General features: G+C 38.9%; 1 protein-coding gene across 2 annotated transcripts in view; it reads left to right on the forward strand.

Annotated features, from left to right (window-relative positions):
* The first annotated feature begins 4,281 nt into the window (after positions 1-4,281).
* SCFD2 (sec1 family domain containing 2) overlaps positions 4,282-22,325 on the forward strand; it is a 523,211-nt gene continuing 505,167 nt past the window's right edge. For both annotated transcript variants that reach the window (XM_025386356.1, XM_025386357.1), the window contains exons 1-2: positions 4,282-5,284; positions 18,344-18,512. In XM_025386356.1, the coding sequence (XP_025242141.1) occupies positions 4,447-5,284; positions 18,344-18,512 (1,007 nt within the window). In that variant the 5' untranslated portion in view covers positions 4,282-4,446. The remainder of the gene's footprint in view (positions 5,285-18,343; positions 18,513-22,325) is intronic.

A 22,325-nucleotide genomic window follows, 5' to 3' on the forward strand; every position in this document is an offset into this window, starting at 1 on the left:
TCAAAAAAAAAAAAAAAAAAAAAAAAGAAAAGTTGCTCAGAGTTCTCTCCATCACCAACATTGTCTTCTTTCTTTTTTGTGCTCTTAAGGCACTCTGAAGCACATCCATTTACTAATGATCCCAATTGCCTTATTTCTCTTCTGTATTCCGGAATCATACATCCAACAGCATGCTAGACGTTTCTGCCTGGATGTCCCATAAGTATATTGAAAACATCATGTCCCCACGCCCATTAGGATGGCCATTATCAAAAAACCCAGGAAATATCAAGTGTTGGCAAGGATGTGTAGAAATCCGAACCCTTGTGCAGTATTAGTAGGAATATAAAAGGTTGCAGCCTCTGTAAAAAAAGAAAAAAACAAAACAAAACAAAAACAGAGGTCCATCTAGAAGTTAAAAATAGAATTACCATATGATCCAGCAGTTCCATTCTGGGTGCAAGTACAAAAGAACTGAAAGCAGGATTTGTAAGGAAAGAAAACCATACACCTTTAGGGAGTGATTTGAAATTTGTATGTGTCACTTCCAACTATCTTATTCACCCGTGCTTCATCATTTGTCCATAGCTAGCTGCAAGAGGCTTGGAAAAGTAGTCTTTAGCTGTGTGTTTATGTGTTCAGAATAAACCTATTACTACAGAAGAAGAGACAAATACATATTGAGGCAACCACTAGCAGTTGCTGGCACAATATTCAACCCTGACTTTATGAGTGCCTTGAAATATTTCAGAGAAGATGAAGTATTAATTCACTCAAACTTATCTAATGAATGTATGATTCAGCATGAGATACAAGGAATAGAAACAAAAAGTGAGCTTGAGATCAGGATTAATGCAGATGCTAGTAACTAGGCACTGACTTGGGTTTAAATTGAAGAGCAAGGGCTGTCATCTAACAACTTATTCAACTTAACCTTCTTTTTTTTTTTTTTTTTTTTTTTTTGAGACGGAGTCTCGCTCTGTCACCCAGGCTGGAGTGCAGTGGCCGGATCTCAGCTCACTGCAAGCTCCGCCGCCCGAGTTTACGCCATTCTCCTGCCTCAGCCTCCCGAGTAGCTGGGACTACAGGCGCCTGCCACCGCGCCCGGCTAGTTTTTTGTATTTTTTAGTAGAGACGGGGTTTCACCGTGTTAGCCAGGATGGTCTTGATCTCCTGACCTCGTGATCCGCCCGTCTCGGCCTCCCAAAGTGCTGGGATTACAGGCTTGAGCCACCGCGCCCGGCCCAACTTAACCTTCTTAAAATAATTTTCATGCTGACGAGGATACAAACATGGAGGAATATCTTCTTGTTTGCTGGTTCAACACATGAACTTTGGTCTATCATTGGCCCTTTTACCTACTGGGTTCTACCAGGTATATGACTCTTCTGCTGCATATTTAAGGTGGCATTATTCACAGTAGCTAAAGGTGGAAGCAGACCAAATGTCCAGAGGCAGATGAATGGATAAACAAAATGGTGTAACATCCAATGGAATGTTATTCAGCCTCAAAAAGAAAGAAAAATCTGATGCATGTTACAATATAGATTAACTTGGAGGACTTAGTATAAAGTGAAACAAGTCAATCACAACAAAACAAATACTGTATTGTTCCACTTACGTGAGGTAGCTAGAGTAGTCAACTACTACCTTGCCAACAACTAGAGTAGTCAACTCATAGAAACAGAAAGTAGAGTGGAAGTCGCCAAGGGCTGTGGAGAGGGGAAATGGGGAATTGTTGTTTAATGGGTACAGGATTTCAGTTTTGTGAGACAGAAAGTTCAGAGATTGGTTGTACAACAATGTGAATGTACTTAATGCCATCAAAATGTACATTTTACAATGGTTAAGATGGTAACTTTTCTGTTACACTTATCTTGCCATAAGGAAACAAATAAACAAAAATATGTCCCCACTAAACTCTGTGTTTATTCCACAATCTGCTTCTCTTAATGGTTTTTCAAATCTCAGTGACCGGCATTTACCAGTCATCCAGACAGAAAGCTGGGTGCTAACCTGAAATGCTCCTTCCATGTCACCTTCTCTGCCAAATTAATAAGCAAACTCTTTGACACTATATTCTTAATGTCTCTTCACACTCCCCACTCTGTCCATCTGCTTGTTATGCTTTTCAACTCTCTCACCCAGAGTTGCTGCTGATACTATCATTTTCTTAACTGCTCCCTCTGCCCTAAATTGCTCTATTTCAAGTTATTTTCTATGTTTTGACTAGAATCATTTTTTTTTCTAAAATCCAGATGTGAACAAATTATTTCCATACCGCAAAATACATTAATAGTTCCCCACTGGCTGCTACTCTTTAGAATGGAAAATAAAGCTCTTGCTGATCTAGTCCATTTCTTTCTTTTCTAATTCCTTGCTCTTATTACTTCTTGCGCCTTGTTTTCATACAATGCACTCCAGCTATAGGAAACCATTTGTAGTTCCAGAGAACATGTTGTACTGTCTTATGCCTCTACAACTTTGTTTATGCTGCACTCTGTGCCTGGACTGCTAAGAATCCTCCTCCCCATCCTGTCCACCTGGTGAACACCTGGGTTTCTCTGAAGGCAAGTCAAAACTCATGCCCTATATGAAGCTTTTTCTGACTACTTCCCTTTTCTCTTAGTCAGAATTTATTTTTCCTCCTTCGTAATTCCTGTGCAAACATTTAAAAAAAATATTTGCTTCTGTAACATTTTATTGCACTTGTTTTCCGTGTGTGGGTCCCTTTATTTCATTATAATTAATTTGAAATATGGGCTGTGGCTTAGTTTTCTTTATATCCTTAATACCCAGTGTTTGGAATATTGTACATATTTATTAAAAATTGACGATATATTATTATGTGGATATTAATTATTTATTTTTATTTATTTATTTTTTATGGTGTCTTGCTTTGTCACCCAGGCTGGAGGGCAGTGGTGCGATCTTGGCTCACTGCAACCTCTGCCTCCCAGGTTCAAGTGATTCTCCTGCCTCAGTCTCCCGAGTAGCTGGGATTACAAGTACCTGCCACCATGCCCATATTTTTAGTAGAGACGGAGCTTCACCAGTTTGGCCAAGCTAGGTGATCTGCCCACCTCGGCCTCCCAAAGTGTTGGGATTACAGGCATGAGCCACCGTGCCTGGCCATGAATATTAATTGAACATTCATTCAACAAACATTTATTGAACACCTGTTATAAGTGTTGGGGATAACAAGCATCTAGTGCATAATTTAGTAAAACAGATAGTTTAAAGAAACTAGGTGTTAATACTTACCCCATGATATGGCATGTACTTAGCAAATGTATCAGTTGAGAGGTTTGGTAGGTGGGGGAAGGGAGAGGCAATAGGGTGATAGTGGTGGTGAGTTAGAAAAAGTCTATTACAGGCAGTACTGTTGGAATGATTATTTTTGGTAAGTTTACCAGGTAAATTCTTTGTGGATTAGGTAATGAATTTTATTAACCATTCATCTTTGAAGCTTAGCACAGAGATTATACTTAGTAATATAAGTATATTGGTGGAACAAACAACCCATAAAACATTTGGGGTTCAGCCTGTTGACTTCATTGTATTGGTACTATTTTTCTCCAGGTTGGGAATAGCTGGAGAGAAATTGAGAAATCATGAAGGATGTTGATGCTTTTTAGAGAGTATACCTGACTGTAGGCAACTGGGCTAGGAGAGGCTTTTAAGCAGGAAAGTTGTAGGACCAACTTTGTTTATTAGGAAGAAAATAGAATCGGAGGGGGAAGAGATCGAAAGCCAGAAAATGTTGGGAGATCATTGTCCGGGTGAGCGACGCTGTTGGGTTTTTGTGACAGCAAGAATGCAGAGGAAGGCTGAATTCTAAGAGTTTTGAAGCCTATCAAGATGTAGTGACGATGAGATGAGGGAGGAAAGATGGACAAAGTGAAAATGAGAACAACAGGGTTTGTTATGAGGCTTGTGGGCAATAACGTATGTGGCAGCAATCTATAAACCCAAAATATTGCACACGGTTGTTTTTATTATCTTTTTCTAGTTGCTCTGAGTTTAGATTGAGAATGTGGCTGTGCTTTTAGAGACGTGTTCATATCTAAGGAAGATATCAAATTTCGGATTAGGCTTTTATTTCGGAGACTTTTCAAGGAACATGAAAAGATTATCCGCGCAGACAGGCCGAGCGACGGAAAGAACTCAGTTCAGCTCCACCGCGGGGAACACCTGACCTCTGCGAACTTTTTGAGGAAGCCCAGAGCCACAGAGCCCCACCCACTTCTTTCCAGACCACACCGTCCTTCCTCAATTCCGGCCTCCTCCTTAACCAATCACCGCTCAGTTCAACGTCATCACCGAGCGCCATCAGGTAGCGTGTCGGAGGCCGGACCACGTGTACTGTGTTGACTGTCAAAGTCTCTGGGAGCCCAATTTCCGGAAGCGGTGAGTTCAGAAAGAAGTTCCTGCACCGTAGTTCCCCAAGCCTGCGAATCCCCAACCATGAGCGCTTCAGGCGTACTGTCCTTTACCCAGCAAGGATGGGAGCAGGTGCTGGCCAAAGTGAAACGGGCTGTGGTTTACCTGGACTCCGCCTGCGCCGAGAGCCTGCACTGGGGCTGCGGATCCACCCGTCTCCTGGAGGCGGTGGGGGGTCCTGACTGTCACCTGCGAGAGTTCGAACCCGACGCAGTTGGTGGTGGAGCCAAGCAGCCCAAGGCGGTGTTTGTGCTGAGCTGCCTGCTGAAAGGCCGCACTGTGGAGATCCTACGGGACATCATCTGCCGCAGTCACTTCCAGTATTGTGTGGTGGTCACAGCCGTGAGCCACGCTGTCCACCTCACAGCTAATCATGTCCCAGCGGCGGCAGCGGCCGAGATGGAGGGGCAGCAGCCGGTGTTTGAGCAGCTGGAGGAGAAGCTGTGTGAATGGATGGGCAACATGAACTACACGGCCGAGGTGTTCCATGTCCCGTTGTTGCTTGCCTCTGTTGCTCCCCACTTTGCCTTGACTCCAGCCTTTGCATCCCTTTTCCCACTGCTACCCCAGGATGTGCATCTCCTTAATAGCACCCGACCGGACAAGAGGAAGCTGGGAAGCCTGGGTGATGTGGACGCCACTGCCCTAACCCCAGAGCTGCTGCTGCAGATCAGGTGCCTAGTGTCAGGCCTCAGTTCTCTGTGTGAACATTTGGGAGTACGGGAGGAGTGTTTTGCTGTAGGTTCCTTAAGTCGGGTCATCGCTGCGGATCTGGCCAATTATGCCCCTGCAAAGAACAGGAAGAAGACTGCTGCAGGCAGGGCATCAGTGGTTTTTATGGACAGAACCTTGGATCTCACAGGTAAGTGCGTTGCTCCGGAGTTCTTCATTACCATTCCCCACATTTCTGGGACTTCCATTGATTCAGCATATCTTTTATTGACCTTTTATTATATATCAGATTGAAGATATAAAGATGAACTAGAGGGACACAGTCTCTAATCTCACAGGGTTTATTGTCTAAAGTGGAATATAGACAAGTGAATTAGCAATTACAATAACATTTGTTAAATGCTGTAATGGGTAGAAATATCATAAATGAGCATTGCCTTGTTAAACAACAACTTTAGCCCAAGATTATGCTGACATGGAGGAAAACTGTGCACCTGGGAAATTTTATTTTTAGAAATTTACGAATGCCAGTACTCACAACAGTCCTTCATAAGAACACTCTGGTTTGTTGGAGAAGTGTTAACAGATGACCCATCGGAAGGAAAACTACTGTATAATAAAACATAAAATTATCACAGACAATTGAGGTTTAGGAAATGAGTGTTAAAAAGTGAGGCTGAACTTAAATGTCACTAGTAAATGAGATTAAATAGAATTGTAGAAAATATTTTCAAATGTTTATTGATTTATTTTTAGCTCTCATATTAAAGATTAAATAATCTCAAATTGTAATAATGTATTATTTACACAAAAGAAACAAATGTAATCCTTAAAGCAGATGAAGAAAAGACACTTTCTGATGTTTGATATGTTATTTTCAAAGGTCAACTTTATTGTTCTCTAATTAGGTTGTATAATACTGTTAGTAATGTAGCCTAGCCCCTTCTGCGTCCAGGGAGAATAATCAGAAAACTCACATTGGTAGGCATTTCCTTTAATCGGTAAGAAAAAAGTTGAATAAAGTTATAAAAAACAAAATAGGTATATTTGAGTTTTTAATCTTAAGATTAATTTTCAGATAAAATATAGAAAGTAGGCTAAATGGTAATACTGAGATGTAAACTTAATTATGTGACTGGAAAAACCAGATGTCCAGTCTGTGATTTAAATATATAAGTAATAACTGTAGCATCACAGAGTCCGTAGGGGATTAAAAGGTAAAACCCAGTAAGCAGATACTTGTTGAGTTTTTTAGTGGATGCTATATATTACTTTTACTTCTATCTCTTTATGCCAAAAATGTAACAAAGTTGTTTCATAATCAACTGGGAAGTTCACATAATTTTGTACCCTCCCCTAAGACTTCAGTTAGGCAAAACTTAATGTCCCACTGTCCAGCATCATAGTAACAGCTCTTTACATCTTCGGTAGCTAATACTTTGTTTTTAAACATACAGAATAAATAAGGCGAGCATAACTTCTGCCTTCTAAAAGTTTGCAATATAATGTAGTCAAGTATGATTTAGAGCCCGGCATGGAGGCTCATACCTGTAATCCCAGCACTTTGGGAGGCTGAGGCAGGCAGACTGCTTGAGCTCAGGAGTTTGAGATCAACCTGGGCAACACAGCAAAACTCAATCTCTACAAAAAATTTAAAAATTAAATAAAAAAATGAAAAAATTAGCCAGGTGTGGTGATCTGTAGTCCCAACCACTCAGAAGGCTGAGGTGGAGGATAACTTAAGCCCAGAAGGCAGAGGTTGCAGTGAACCGCCATCACATGACTGCACTCCAGCTTGGGTGAAAGAGTCAGATTCTGTCTCAAAAAAACAACAAAAAAAAAAAACAAAAAAAAGATTTACAAAATAAAGACACATAGAAAGACAAAGTTGCCATTTGGCAGCAATCATTTTATAGATTCTCTCTCATCAAGCGTCCAGATCTCCTTCCCCATACTCACCTTTCTCACTTCTAATATCACTGAGAAAATATAAGCCACTAGAAAAATCCATATTTTCCCATCACCAAATCTACCACCCTTTCTACATCTGTACCCATGTCTTTTTCCATCCTTCATATTGAAGAGAGCGCTACTGTCCCTGCCACTATCTAATGCCACCTTTTTCACCTGTGTAGACTAAATCCTGTCTTTTCACTTCTCTCATAGATTTACTGTTTTTCAAATACCCTCTCCCTTTCTTAGATCATCATTTGTTTCTTTTCCCTGTATTTTCCCCCAGGGAACATCTTCTTTCTTGATCTCCCATGCTCTCCCAACTTCAATTCCTTTTTTTTTTTTTTTTTGCTTTATTTTATAGCAAACTTGAAAGAGTTGTCTATACTTGTCTCCACAAACATCTACTCCAATTTTCTCTTGACTCCACTTCAGTTAGACTTTTATTTTCCAATACTTCCCAGAAACTTCCTTTGTTTTGTTTCCACATTCATTCTACTGAACTTCAAAGCAGCATTTGACACAGTAAAGTGTGCAAATAGTTAAAAAACAATTAAAGAAGTGTGAAACATATATAGGCAAGCAACCACTTAGCCCAGCTTCTTATATAATCCCTCAAAGCATAACTATGACATATCATTTACTTGCTCAGTATTCCAGTGGCCTCTCATCATACTTCCTGTCAAGTTCCTTACTGTTGTTTTCAAGGCCATACATGATCTCCCCTCTTACAACATTGGCTACCTTGCCATTGCCAGACATGCTAACCGTGTTCCAGCCCCAGCGCCTTTGCAATTCCTCTGCAGCTCTGCTTGGGATGTTCTTACTTGAGGTATCCACGTGGCTTTCTCCCTAACATCATTCCTGCTCCTCAGAGAGTCCTTCCTCAGTGACCTTCTTTGACACTCTCTTACCCCTTACCTGGCTTTACTATTCCCTGACACTACTAATTGATTATTTATTACCTGTCTCCTCCCACTTGAATGGAAGTTCTTGAAGGAAGGGACTCTGTTTTGTTTACTGTTTATTAACCAGCAAGAGTACCTTGAAAACAGTAGGTATTCAATATATACTTATTGAATGAATAGATAAATGAGTGGATTATAGGGTGTAGATACCAGACATTAATTGAGGTTAACACACTTATTTTTTCTAATTGAAAATGTTTCTGAGATTCTTGAATCATATTGTTAGTAATACACAAATGCAGAAAAAATGATGCATACTTTTCTGAATGATGTAAGATTTGGCAGCTTGGGCTCACCGCAAAACTTAAGAAAGAAAATAATGATATTAGCTAGTAATATTTATATGAATATTTTACAGATAAAAACCACTTCTTTGTGATGGCTCATACCTGTAATCCCAACACTGGGTGTGGTGGCTCATGCCTGTAATTCCAGGCTGAGGCTGGTGAATCATGGGAGCCTAGGAGTTCAAAAACAGCCTGGGCAACAGAGCAAGACCCTGTCTCTACAAAAAATACAAAAATTAGCCAGGTATAGTGACTTATGCCTGTGGTCTCAGTTACTCGTGAGGCTGAGGTGTGCGGATTGCTTGAACCTGGGAGTTTGAAGCTGCAGTAAGCTGTGCTCGCGCCATTGCACTCCAGTCTGGGTGACAGAGCGAGACCTTGTCTCAAATAAATAAATAAAAATAAAAATCCCACTCTTACATTACCTTATTTGATCTCAACAAATTGAGTGTTCTTTATCATTTTAAGAATTAAGATATTGAGGCTCAAAAGTTGTTCCTTACTGAAAAAAGCATAAGAGTTAGGTAGCCAGGTGTGATAGTATTGTGTCACATTTGACATTTATTTCTATAAATGTCAAAGTTCAGCATCTTTTGTTTTTTGAATTGTCAAAGAGAGAGTTAGTGTTGTATTGTTAGTGTAAAGTCCTTACTTTCTTTACATTTGTTAAGAATCCCTCTGCCAGTAGGTGGTCTTCCAAGGTGAATGGTTAAGTTAGCAAAGGTACTCAGTAGCAGGTTTGTGTGGGAGGGGGCATTTTAGGTACATGAGGTCAGTGAAACAATGTTTAATGTTGAAAGGGGCATTGCTTAAAGGGAACAAATAGAAGATTTCTGTGGGTAGATTCAAGGCAACATATAAAAAGAGTAAGAAAAATTCAGCCACTCTGTCAAGAGCCTGAGAGGAACCATGAAAATATTAGTTTCAATGGGATGCTATGGGCATTCTAACACAAGATATGATGATAAAGCAATGAGATTGAACCCCCAAAAGTTCCTTGAGGTATTTCCCAAATACATTAAAAATTATAAAGACTCTGCTTCCTTCTTATCTTCTTGAATAATTCAGTTCAAAAACATTTAGGTAGGACTCAGTGAGGTAGGTGTCTGGCAGGGAGGAAGACCTTGGTTGGGCCCTGGGTGTTGGATCCCAAATGGGGTGAGATCTCCTGAGTAGAGTGAGGTCGCCTGCTTAGTGGTGGTAGGTGACAGCAGCAATGGCCTGGTAGGGTGATAAAGCCAGAATGGCCAGGGCCCAGTGTATTTGCCTATCTACTGGTTTATGGAACCATGTTTTGATTTGTGGTCCTCTCTGAAACCAATCAGCTTTGAGCATAGCATACTCAAGAAGTGCCCATGATCTACATCCCATTTAAAAATTATCACCTCCTCACTTTTAGAAGGATTAAAATTACTGCTGGCTGGTGGAGGGTAGACTTTGGAAGATAGATTTTAATCAGGACTAGTTTGTTACTGTGATCCTAATAACTGATAAATTGATGTCTTTTTAATAGATAACTTTTGGATAATCATCCAGATTATATTCCAGATGATCAGCTTAAAGTCTCATTTGATTCAAAGATGTTTCCACATAGTGTAACATCCCATATTAGTAATATACAGGGTTCATTTTCAGTGGGTACATAGCTGTATTGTCAAACCTTTTGTTTAAATGTTGAAGTAGTTCTGTATTAGTGAGTAAAAATAAGCCCTCTACCTATTAAGACCACAAGTCACCAAATCCTGTTGTCCAGTGGAGGCAATAGATAGGGCCTAGGAGCATGCTAGTGCGGATGCAGCTGGCCCCCTAGGGGCACTGAGAGAACTGAGGCAGTGGAGGTCATGGTGGCTCCATGGTAGTAGTGAATGAGAAAATGCAGCACTTACCTACTGCTTCAGAGTGGCCCCACGTTGAATGAGGTAGTAGGGTAGATGATGTTAGTAGCATTATTGTGGTAAGGGTGCTCCTGGCCCTGGCATTCTGGAGAATACATGGTCATGATGCTCACATTTTTTATGGATTTGCCCTTCTGGATGCAGCAAGCTTAGGGAGCTGGGAAGCTCATGACTGTCAGTTTAATGGAGTAGTTGTTACAAGAGTTTGGTGAGGTTTCTTACATCAAATTGCGGCTTACGTTGTGGCATTGTTTAACCAGTGACAACTGAAGCAAACAAAAGATTATACCAACAACTTGTAAAAATCAGAAGGGTTTTACTTTTTATTTTTTGTAAAGACTGGGATTTCACTTTGTTCCCAGGCTGGTCTCAAACACCTGGCTTCAAGCAATTCTCCTGGCTTGGCATCCCAAAGTGCTGGGATTACAGGCGTGAGAGGTGATTTGAAAATTATTAGAATGACTTAAATGATTTGAATTTCAATTTAAGAGACTTGACAGTCATTTTAATATAGAGACCAAAAGGAAATACATTTTTCAGTATTTGATTTAGATATTAATTTATATATTAATTTATGTTATTAGATGCTATTTTGGATGCTAGCCTTGATAATTTACTATTAGAAAATGTATATATTTGTATTTCTTCTTAGATGTGAAATTGGCAGTATCAAAAATAACCTCAAATAATTCATAAGTACTTAACATTGTTAACATCATGATGTTCACAATGTAGACAAGTTTCTTTTTCATCTTTCAGTCATCATCTTTGCTAAAAGTAGTATTTCTTTGTCTAAATGTACTTTTTTTAAAAAGAAATATTTATTGACTGCCTATTTTGTGCTAAGCACTGTTCCAGGTAATAGGGAAACAGTGGTAAACAAGATAGTCAAGTTCTTTTCTCTCCTGGTTATCCAGTTGATAAGTACTCAGGGCTTAAATATAAAAAGTTATAATTGTTTGAGAAGTAAATGGCCACTGATGCTCATCTCTTTCATTCTGGCTTGCTTTGACCATGTCTAGACTACCCAGGGTTTGGACACCTATGGGTCGGGCATGTTTGTACCGAGGATTTCAGTACAGCCTTCTGTGGGCTATTCTGGCTTCTGATTTGTTTCCAGGGACAATTTAAAAAGAGACTTGATTCATGAATTCCTAAAATATTTGAGTTTGGTTTCCTTTCATGTTCTGGCTCTTGAGATTGGCTAGAGTGTTTTGCTAATAGTTTTCAAGTTCAAAATTAAAAGGTAGGAGATGGTGGTAACGCTGGGAATTAAATTTACGCTCTTAGTTCAATTCTGAATTTTAGCTTCATGTAAACTTTTGTTTTTTTCTGAGACAGAGTCTCACTCTGTTGCCCAGGCTGGAGTGCAGTAGAGCCATCTCGGCTCACTGTAACCTTCACCTCCCAGGTTCAAATGATTCTTGTGCCTCAGCCTCCCAAATAGCTGGAATTACAGGCAGGAAAGCCACCACCATGCCCAGCTAATTTTTGTATTTGTTTTGTTTTGTTTTGTTTTTTAGTAGAGATAGGGTTTCACCATGTTGGCGGGGCTGGTCTTGATCTCCTGACCTCAAGTAATCTGCCCACCTCAGCCTTCCAAACTTCTGTGATTACAAGCAGCTTCATGCAAACTTTTAAATTAAAATCCTTTTGATTAAAGATTAACTCTCAATCCAGTGGATGGTTCTTAATCCTGGGATTATGATACACTGAAGTGTTTATATTTGCTTTAAAGTATGATTGTATATCACTTGTCAAAGTATTAAAATTTGAGTCCACTAGTAATGGCTAACATTTGAAAATGAACTGTTTATCTCCGTACTCTGCATATGTAAATTCCTTTAATTTTCACAATAATTTGTGAGATAAGTATTATAATTATCCCCATTTTACAGACGAAACTGAAGCATAGAGGAGTTAAATAACTTGCCTCAGATTACACAGGTATTAAGTGGCAGAGCTAGGATTTGAACCTTAGCAGTTTGCTCCAGTGACTACTCATGTGTGGGTATGGGAAAAGTTTGAGAACTGTTGTCCTATACAGTAGAGATGATCATTATATGGCGTGTCCAGAAGTTAGCAGCTTCAGAGACTAAACATAGTTGGACTCCAGTGCTGCGTTAGTGCTCAGAAAGGTGTCTGATTTTTTTTCTCCCCCATCTGCTTTTCCAAAACATGCAAACTAACTAACTTATATCTTTATTTCAGGGTTCAGAAGATACTATTTAAAATAAATGGGTATGAGACACAATTGGGAAGCCATATAAAGGGCTGACTAGATTTTTGATGTTAGATCCGTGCCAGGATAACCTCACATCCCGGCTTGGTGATTTTTTGTGCTATTTAACCCGCATTGAGCTGTTGAGGGTTTTCTCATTTGTAAAGATAATATTTTTGCATTCTAACCTGTGGGAAGAATATGAAATAATTCCTTTTTTTTTTTTTTTTTGAGACAGAGTCTTGCTGTGTTACCCAGGCTGGTGTGCAGTGGCTCAATCTCAGCTCAATGCAACCTCCGCCTCTTGGGTTCAAGCAATTCTTGTGCCTCAGCCTCCTGAGTGGCTGGGATTACAGGCACATACCACTACAACTGGCTAATTTATATCTATATCTATATCTATGTCTATGTCTATGTCTATGTCTATATCTATATCTATATCTATATATATATTTAAGTAGAGATGGGGCTTTACCATGTTGGGCAGACTGGTCTCGAACTCCTGACTTCAAGTGACCCTCCCACCTCAGCCTCCCAAAGTGCTGGGATTACAGGCATCAGCCACCGAGCCTGGCCTGAAATAATTCCTTCATTCGAAAATACATATTATCTATTACTCAAGGAATAGGGGAAATAGTGCTAAAAATATCCAAATCCTTCCAGTTAAGAAGTTTAAATTTTGTTTGGAAATGAAGATAGTAAACAAATTACTAATATCAGTATAATAATATGGGCTATTAATATTAATGAAGGTAGGTATGGTAGTTTAAAGATATGTCTACAAGCTGGGTGTGGTGGCTCACACCTGTAACCCCAGCACTTTGGGAGGCCAAAGCGGTGGGTCTCTTGAGCCCAGAAGTTCGAGACCAGCCTTGGCAATATGGTGAAACCCCATTAGCTAGGCATGATGTTGCATGCTCTAGTGCCAGCTCTTCAGGAAGCTGAGGTGGGAGGATCACCTGAGTCTGGGAAATCTAGGCTGCAGTGAGCCATGATTGAGCCACTGCACCCTTGCCTGGGCAACAGAGCAAGACCTTGTCTCTCTCTATATACATATGTCTACAAATTCTTTGATACATCTTCCTTCAAGAAATAGAGTTTAGATTCCCCTCCCCTTGAGCGTGGGCTAGGTTTAGTGGCTCACTTATCCCTTTATCCCTAAAATAGCATATGGCAGAAACGCAAGAGTGTAATTTTCAAGACCAGGTCCTAAAAGGCATTGCGTCTTTTTCCTTGCTTTGTTCTTTTGGATCACTGGCTCTGACGGAAGTTAGCTACCATGTCATGAAGAGACTTAAGCAACCCTGTGGGAAGCCCATGTAGTGAGGAAATAGGATTCCTTCCAACAGCCAATGAGGAACTGAGGCCTCCTGTCAATAGCTTTGTGAGTGAGCCATCTGAGAAATGGATCCTCCAGCCCAGTCAAACATTCAGATGACTGCAGCCCCAGCTGACATATTGACTGCAATTTTATGAGAGTCTCTGAGTCAGACCCAGTTAAGCCACTCTGAATTCCTGGATGCATAGAAACCATGAGATTAATACATATGATTTTAAGACGGTAAGTTTTGAGATAATTTGTTAGCAGCAACATACAACTAATATACTGGGTAAGAGATTAGATAGATACTAAAAATGTGATGTAGTTTCCACTTTAAATAGAATAGCTAGGGAAGACCTCTGTGAGGATGTGGCATTTGAGCAGAGACTGAAAGAAGGGAGGAAGCATGCCCTGTGGCTACCTAAGGATAGAACATATAAGACCCAGGGAATGGCAAGTGCATTGGGCCTAAGGTGGGAGCATGTGTGTCATGCTTGAGGACCAGTAGGAGGCTAGTTTGGCTAAAGTGTTGTGAGCAAGAGGGAACACCGATAGGAGATCAGTTGGTGGGGTAGGTAGAGGGAATCCTTTGTATGTTAAAATAAGGATTTAGAATAATAGCCAAGGTATAATGGGAATCAGTTGGAGAGTTTTGAGCTGTGATGTGACATGATCAGATTTATGTTATATAGGATCATTTAAATAAGGAATATGGGGATTGAGGTAGATCCTCAATATATGGTAGCTACTGTTACTAAAGAGATTATGAGAGCTTAGTTATAGCAATCTTAGCTCTGCCCTTTCCTAGTCAAAAGTCCTTGGGCAAGTTACCTAACTTCTGCCTCTCAGTTTCCTGATCTGTAAAATAAGGACCTCAGAGGGTAATTGAGAGGGTAAAATAAGTTAACATGTCTATCTTCTAGAACAACTAGAGAAAAAAAATGAAGTAGAGTAAGTGAAAGGTTCCCCCTGCATGATTCTGCAAGATCAGTGCAATTCTAGTTACTCAAGACAGTGTTAAAAATGGTATGGATGATCTCTGTTCATTTCATAAGTGTATTAATCAGGATTCTCTAGAGGGACAGAGCTAACGGAATATATGGATTGAGCTCTTAAGAAGACTTCTCAATGCTTGCTTTTCATTTTATTCCATGTAAGACTTAGAGACAAGTGAAGATGTTACATGGCTTATGATAATGACACTAACACACATATAATCCACAGGATCATACAGAATTGGTATTTTCTGGTCCCGGTAATTTGAAAAGTTTAGCCCTTGAAGCAATTGGCTTAATTTAGGATAAAAAATCCTGAGGTTGAAGGATACTTAGATGTCAGTTGGACCAACTTGAGTGTTTAGATTGGTAGAACAGCACCACATTTATCGAAGTTGTCTCAAATTACACGAGAAACTAGTAGAGGAAGGGACCACTAGAACCCTCGTCTCCATTTTGTTTTTCCTACACCTCTTTGGAAGAGATGTCATTGGGAATGAAGCCATTCTTTGCCCAGACTAAGGACCACATTGCTGTTGGTCAGGTTAAAAGTTGGGCAGGGACGAAATGACTGGGTTCTGATTGACTTGCACCCTAGAGCATCTCAAATAATATTTTACATTTTCTTTAATAAAATAAAAATTAAGCTCTTTGAAAACTAAAATGTGATATAAATCTTGGCATTTTATTCATTTTATAAAAGGAGAATCTGAAGTTACTGTGACATCGATGGACCCTAAATTCTTAAGTCTATATTTGAATTATGTAAATGGCACTAATTAAATTTAAGAAATGAATATTGAATTATCTGAAGCTAGATATGGGATAAAATGTATGCACAGAAGAGCACATTAATTAGAATATGTATTCTTTTTATAAAATCTGAGAAGCTGAATAATCATGGTCATGAAAAATTGGCATTTTGTTATTTCTTTAATGTAATATTCTAAACAGTTTCTGATGAAATGTGAATAGTTTTACTCATTGGATAAGTCTCATGTGCTTTTGTAGCAAACATTGGGGAAAAGTGAAGTTTTCGTAGAGTTAACATCAACCATAATCCTACTATCCAAAGATAACCTTTCATAAAACTTTGTGTGTGTGTTTATTCTTATTACAACAGGGATGTATGTTCACCATAGTAAGTTTAGAAGTGCATACAAATAGCAGAAAATAAAAATCTCAGTTTGAGAACTGCTTTAATAAATATACTGTAATTTAAAGAAAATGATTCATCTGCTTTTGAACATTTAGAATGTTAGTATACAATATTTTAGTCACATAAATTATACTTTGGTTCTATAAAAATAACTTAGCCATTACATCTTAAAAATAAACATTTTATGTCTTGATTTCTCATATTCAGAAAATTTCAAGAGGACTGTTAACAGTTTCAATTTGCAGAGGGTTTAATGAACTGAGACTTGCTGAACATCCCTGAGTTTGGGGTTGGGGAGTTTGGGGTCAGAAGGAGGAATGAGCAACAGCCAGATTGCAGAGGCTATAGAAGTTAGGGAAGAAAGACAGCACACATAGAACACTTGTTTGTGCCTTGTGTCTATGGAAGGCAGATGAAATATGGGAATAGCTTGGCGTAAGGATCAGAAGAATTTGGGCATCAAGTTCAAAGAAAAGTTATTTTGATGATAAATGGAGATTTTAAAAATTTTTAGTAATTGAGGAAGGAAATAGTTGAGAAACAAAGAAATTCTTGATGCTCTGAGGTAGTCCTAGTATCTCCATTTCAGCCTTAGTTTAAAGACATAATTCACTTAGAGATTTCTGATCCCTCTCTGGATACCAGGATCATTTATAATCACTAGGCATTAATTCAGCAAGTATTTACCAAGCAACTTCTAGCCTGAGTGCTGGAGAGACAACTATACTTCATAGACAACATAAATAAGACATAGTTCCTTCTAGACCTAATAAATGAAGATTGTACTGGTAGAACAAGAACCCCTTTTTTTAACCTTAGAAGTCACCTTGGAAGCACCCGTGCCGGTTCTGGAATAAGTCACTTTAGTGTGCCTTTTTTTTTTTTTTTTTAAACTAAGAGTATGGTTTTTGGAGTTATCTGGCTCCTGGATTTGAATTCTTACTCTGTAATGTATAAGTTAATTATTTACTTGTTCTTGAGCAAGCTGAGCATAATAATACCTACATATTAGGGTTGCTGTAAGAATTAAGTGGATAATGAATGTACAGTGTGGAACTGAGGACCTGATGTAGCACAAGCCCTCAATGAATATTAGCTGTTTTGGTGAAAATGATGGTGGTGATAATGATGATTCCTTGGGTTCCTGGTTTGACCTTTCCTTCCTGATTCTTCTTTCCCATTAATATGACGTGGCAAAAACAACAGAGAGATAGAGTTAGGGAGGCATTAGAAGCAAAATGTTAATTGATTTGAAGTCGATGGGCTTATAGCAAATAGATGTGGCAAGTCCTACCCATTGTTGGCATGATGTCTTCCAAGCAATCATGACTTTTATAGAGATAAGTTGGTTTCATGGAAAAAGCCTTGAACTGTGTCATTAGTCTTGAATTTTAATTCGAGTTCATTAATTAAAGTAAAACACCTAAAACAGTGCCTAGTACACAGAAAGAACTCAATAAATGTTTCTGTCATTGCAGGCCATTACCATTCATTCATTTATTCTTTTCTTCATCCAGCACATATTTGGTGAGAGCCCACTAGCTGCTAGTTTCCATGGTAGACTTGGTGGGTACAGGGTGAACTAGATAAACAGGGCCTTTGCCACTATGAAGACATAGTTCTAGTGGAGGGGAGATCTACTATTCTTGGCCAGGTCCCTAAGCCCTTTGGGGTTTTAATATCTTCATCAGTAAAATAAAAGCGAAATTCAGGCCAAGCGTAGTAGCTTACAACTATAATTTCAGCTGGGAGACCAAGGCAGGAGGATCTCTTGAGGCCAGGAGTTCAAGACCAGCCTGGGCAACATAGTGAGAGACTTAAAAACAAAAAAATTAGCCAGGTATAGTGGCTAATTTTCCAACTATCTGGGAATAGTTCCAACTATCTGGAAAACTAAGGTGGGAGAATTGCTTGAGCTCAGGAGTTCAAGGCTACAGTGAGTTATGATTGCACTCCAGCATGGGCAACAGAGTGACACTCTGTGTCTAAATAAAAAAAAAAAAAAAAAAAAGAAGAGAAAGAAAGAAAAGAAAGAAGAAAAGAAAACAATGTAAAAAAAAATTAAGCTTTAAAATTTCAGGATAGTATCATCTTATGATACTATTTACTTGACTGACTAGATGCACATTATTTGTTTATTTATTCATTCACTCAGCAAATGCTTGTTGATGCCTGCTATGTGTAGGCACTGTGCTAGGTGCTAGGGATACAGTACTAGCCAGAGCAGACATGAGGTCTGCCCTCATGGAGCATTAATTACAACCTGTGAGGTACATGTTGACTAGGTGATTGTGAATGTGATTAGTTGTATAAAGGGCAAAATGTGAGTTTTGTTGAACAGAAACTAAAAATGTTTGTTATTTTTGATAGAAAGCATGTGATAAAACATTTATCCAGCTTGCTTTTTCCTCCTATTTTATGAGTTTACATCTTCTTGTCTGCTTAAACAGGAGCAGTTGGACATCATGGAGACAACTTAGTAGAGAAGATCATTTCAGCACTTCCCCAGCTCCCAGGCCACACAAATGATGTGATGGTTAACATGATAGAGCTCACTGCACTCCAAACTGAGGAGGAAAATTGTAATGTGGTTGCACCAGGCTGTCTTGCACAATCCAAGTAAGATATGTAGTTTTTGTCCTTTTATCTTTCTCTATCTTCCCCTTTCTTTTTCTCCTAGATTGAGTATTCCCATAGAAAAAAAATGAAGAGTTGGTCTGGTTGAAAATTTCACAGTTGGTAGCATTTAGCAAAAAGCATTTTTTCTTAATTTTGAAATAACCATATCCACTAAACATAACAATAACCCAGAAAGTATGGAATTTTATAGAAGTGTCATTTACATGTAATGTTAGCTTGTTCCCAGGATTGGTTAAGTGAGTCAGTTTATGTATCTGCATTTCACAGATAGTTTCACATGGAATTGAGTCTAGTCTTCCTCAGTTTCTTTTTCCCAATTGACTTTTTCACATCACTAAAAAGCAACTCAAACAACTCAACCATGCCATCTTTTTATATTAGATGATATGCCTGTGGATATCAACAGAAGTTTTTATTTCTAAGTACACTTTTTTCACACACTTAGAGAAATCAAAGAGAGAAGATTATGTACGTTAAGTTATGCAGAGTTTAAAAAATAAAAATTTCTCCAGAAATGACAATAAAAATATATGGTAGTCACCTTCTCAACTTTGTCCTTCATTAACAATTCTTATGGGAATTACTCTCATTTGAAAAAATAAAAGTATCAGAAGGGAATAAAGTATGTAAGTGTATCTGTTTCTTTTATTTTCATGTTCTATATTTTTAAATAAAACAATATCTTTCAGTATTATAGTTTTAAATATTCACAGTAGCAGATGCATTTGGAATTTCCTCCCATATTTATTAATATAATTAGTATATGTAGCTCCTGAAGTTTTTAGCCTTTTTGTAATAGTTAACAGTACTTATTGGATACCCAATGTTTGTGGGTCAATGTGGGAAGACAATGGGATGTTCTAGACTTTTGTCTATTTTGTGTGTTTACACATACAATAAAAACATAGGCCTAAAGACTTGCAGCTCTACAAACCCAGAAGTAATGTGATTGGAAACACATTTAGCTGTTCAGAGAGCCATTCAGAAGTTAATTATTAAGGATTTACTGTGAGCCTTACTCTAGGTTAACTAACAAGAAGGACATAAAATAATATATTATTCTTCGAACACTCTTTTTGTTGGGGAGTCATGATTTATACCCGATCATAATTTGAAAACAATAGAAATGATTTGAAGTCAAGATTAATGTATCTGCTATGGAGTATAATGTCTACAAGTAAAGTATCAAGTTAATATGGTCTTTGTAGATCAATGTAGACCTTGAGGAAGTGGCAGTGCTTTAAGTCTTGAATGACTTAGAAAAGAGGAGGGGGTTGATGTGAACCAAAGGATATAAACAAAAAATGGTCAGGGCCCGATGTCAATGAGAGATGACCTCATTGGACCACTTCTGTCATCTGCTCTGTTCACATTTTTTGGGTTATGAGGAGCTGGGTACACTTCCAAGCATTTTACATTTGGGAAATCATTTTAAGTTTTGCAGTATCCTAATGAGGTAGATTTTATTATTCCCCTATTTTATAGGTAAGGAAACTGAGGCAAAGATATACTAAGTAACAGAGTTAGTGGGAGGTAGAGCTAGAAATGAGTCCAGAATGTTTGATTTTAGGCCAGGCGCAATGGCTCATGCCTGTAATCCCAGCACTTTGGGAGGCCGAGGCTGGTGGATCACCTGAGGTCAGGAGTTTGAGACCAACATGGTCAACGTGGTGAAACCCTGTCTCTACTAAAAATATAAAAATTAGCCGGGCATGGTGGCGGGCACCTGTAATCCCAGCTACTCAGGAGGCTGAGGCACAAGAATATCTTGAACCCGGGAGGCGGAGGTTGCAGTGAGCCGAGATCGTGCCATAGCACTCGAGCCTGGGCAACAGAATGAGACTCTATCTCAAGAAAAAAGAAAAAAAGTTTGACTTTAGAGCCACTGTCTTAACTTCTATGCTATCTATGTGATGGATCCAGAGAAGAGCTAGGCTCTTGAATAGATTTAAAGAGATGAGAGACAAAAATAAAGTTACTCTTTGAGTTAATTTGGGAGTCCTATGTTTTCAACATAGTGATTATACAAACAATGGAAATCAATTTTGGCTAATTTAAGCAATAAAGGGTTATTAAAGGGTATTGGGTAGCTAAAAGAGTGAAAGGAAGGATTATTAATCAGATTTTCGAAAGGACAAAATAGTTCCAGGAATGTAGGAAGCAGAGGCTCAGGAAAAGCCTCTTGAAGGCATTGACATTAGAGAGACTGAATTTTAACTGTTTTCTTCAAGTCCTTCATAAGATTCAGATTCTGGGGGAAATGTTAAGATTGGATTTTCTTGGCCTTTGTGCCCACCTTTTGCTCAGTGTGGGTTGGGAGCTCTTTATACTGACTAGAATTACGCTAATATCATATGGCATGGCAGAAGGGTGGTTCTTCAAAGGAAAATGGAAACACTTATCAGAAGATGGGGGAACAGATACTGGACATGCAAAAGTAGTAGATGCCCCTTAATACTAGCACACACTTATAGAGGACTTTTTGTATAACAGGCATCATTCTGAGCACTTAGTATGTATTAACTTATGTACTTCTCACGGTATCTCTACGAGGTGGATTCTCTTAATGTCCCCCTTTATAGAAGAGGAAGGGACTTAAATAACATGCCTAAGGTAACGCATGCAGTTAGACGTGGTGGAGGCCTATATTTGAACCCAGGCAGCATGGCTCTAAAATTAGTGTTTACCGTTACCCTATGCCACTTCCACAGAAACCTAAAGTAATTACAAAAAGAATAAGTAAGCTCCCCAGAGGGGTTTGCAAAAAGAAAGAAGAGTTGAGTCCATCATTGGACAGCAGGTAAAGAAGCAAATTCTTAGAAGTGTAGTAGAACAAACATAGGTACAAAAGTATCTCAGTCCTATAAGTAATGTTTTGATTATAGTCACTCTGTTTAACCTTGACTCCCCAGCACTGATTCTATTACAAGCTGAGACCAAAGCTAAGCCAGTCTTGGAATCTCATTTCCCTTGGCAGTGATGCTTTAGAAATGGGCAAGTGATAAGAGAGAAAGTCTTAGGGCTTCTTGGTCAGGTTTCTTTGCTACTGACAAGAGACTCAATAGAAACGTGTCCATTTTTATTCTTCCAGATGTGACCAATATGTCAGACATATTGAGTCTGATAACTGCTGCAGCTATCTTGCTCACATCTGCAAGTTAATGCTAACACGTGAAAGGTGGCCTTGCCAAGAGAATTACAGAGAGGAGCAGCTATAAGCTCCTTGATGCACGATGTTTGGACATCATGTTGTATGGGAGAATATATTTCCTATTGTTTAAGCCAAATTTAGTTGCTGTTTTCTATCACTTGTAGACAAAGTCTTCATGACATATTTTTTACACCTCATTATTTCATCTTATAAAATGAGGGCATTGGCCTAAATGACTCCTAAGGCTTTTCTTGGGTTTAAAATAAAATTCCTTCCTAACTGAGCCCCTGCTGTGACTCAGCTCTGCCTCTCACTTAGGCTATGTTCATGTATACATATTTTGTCTCCGTGGTCTTTGCCTTCATTGGTTGTCCTTTTCTTCTCATTAGACTATGAATGAATGTTATCATAGAATATCATAGAATTTGAGTGTGCCATTCAAAAATCACACCTGTAATCCCAGCACTCTGGGAGGCCAAGGTTGGTGGAACACTTGAGGTCAGGAGTTTGAGACCAGCCTGGTCAACATGGTGAAACCCCATCTCTACTTAAAAAAAAAAACAAAAACAAAAATTAGCCAGGCATGGTGGCGCATGCCTGTAATCCCAGCTACTCAGGAAGCTGAGGCAGAAGAATCACAT

Source organism: Theropithecus gelada, chromosome 5 (assembly GCF_003255815.1).
Source record: "Theropithecus gelada isolate Dixy chromosome 5, Tgel_1.0, whole genome shotgun sequence".
NCBI lineage: Eukaryota > Metazoa > Chordata > Mammalia > Primates > Cercopithecidae > Theropithecus > Theropithecus gelada.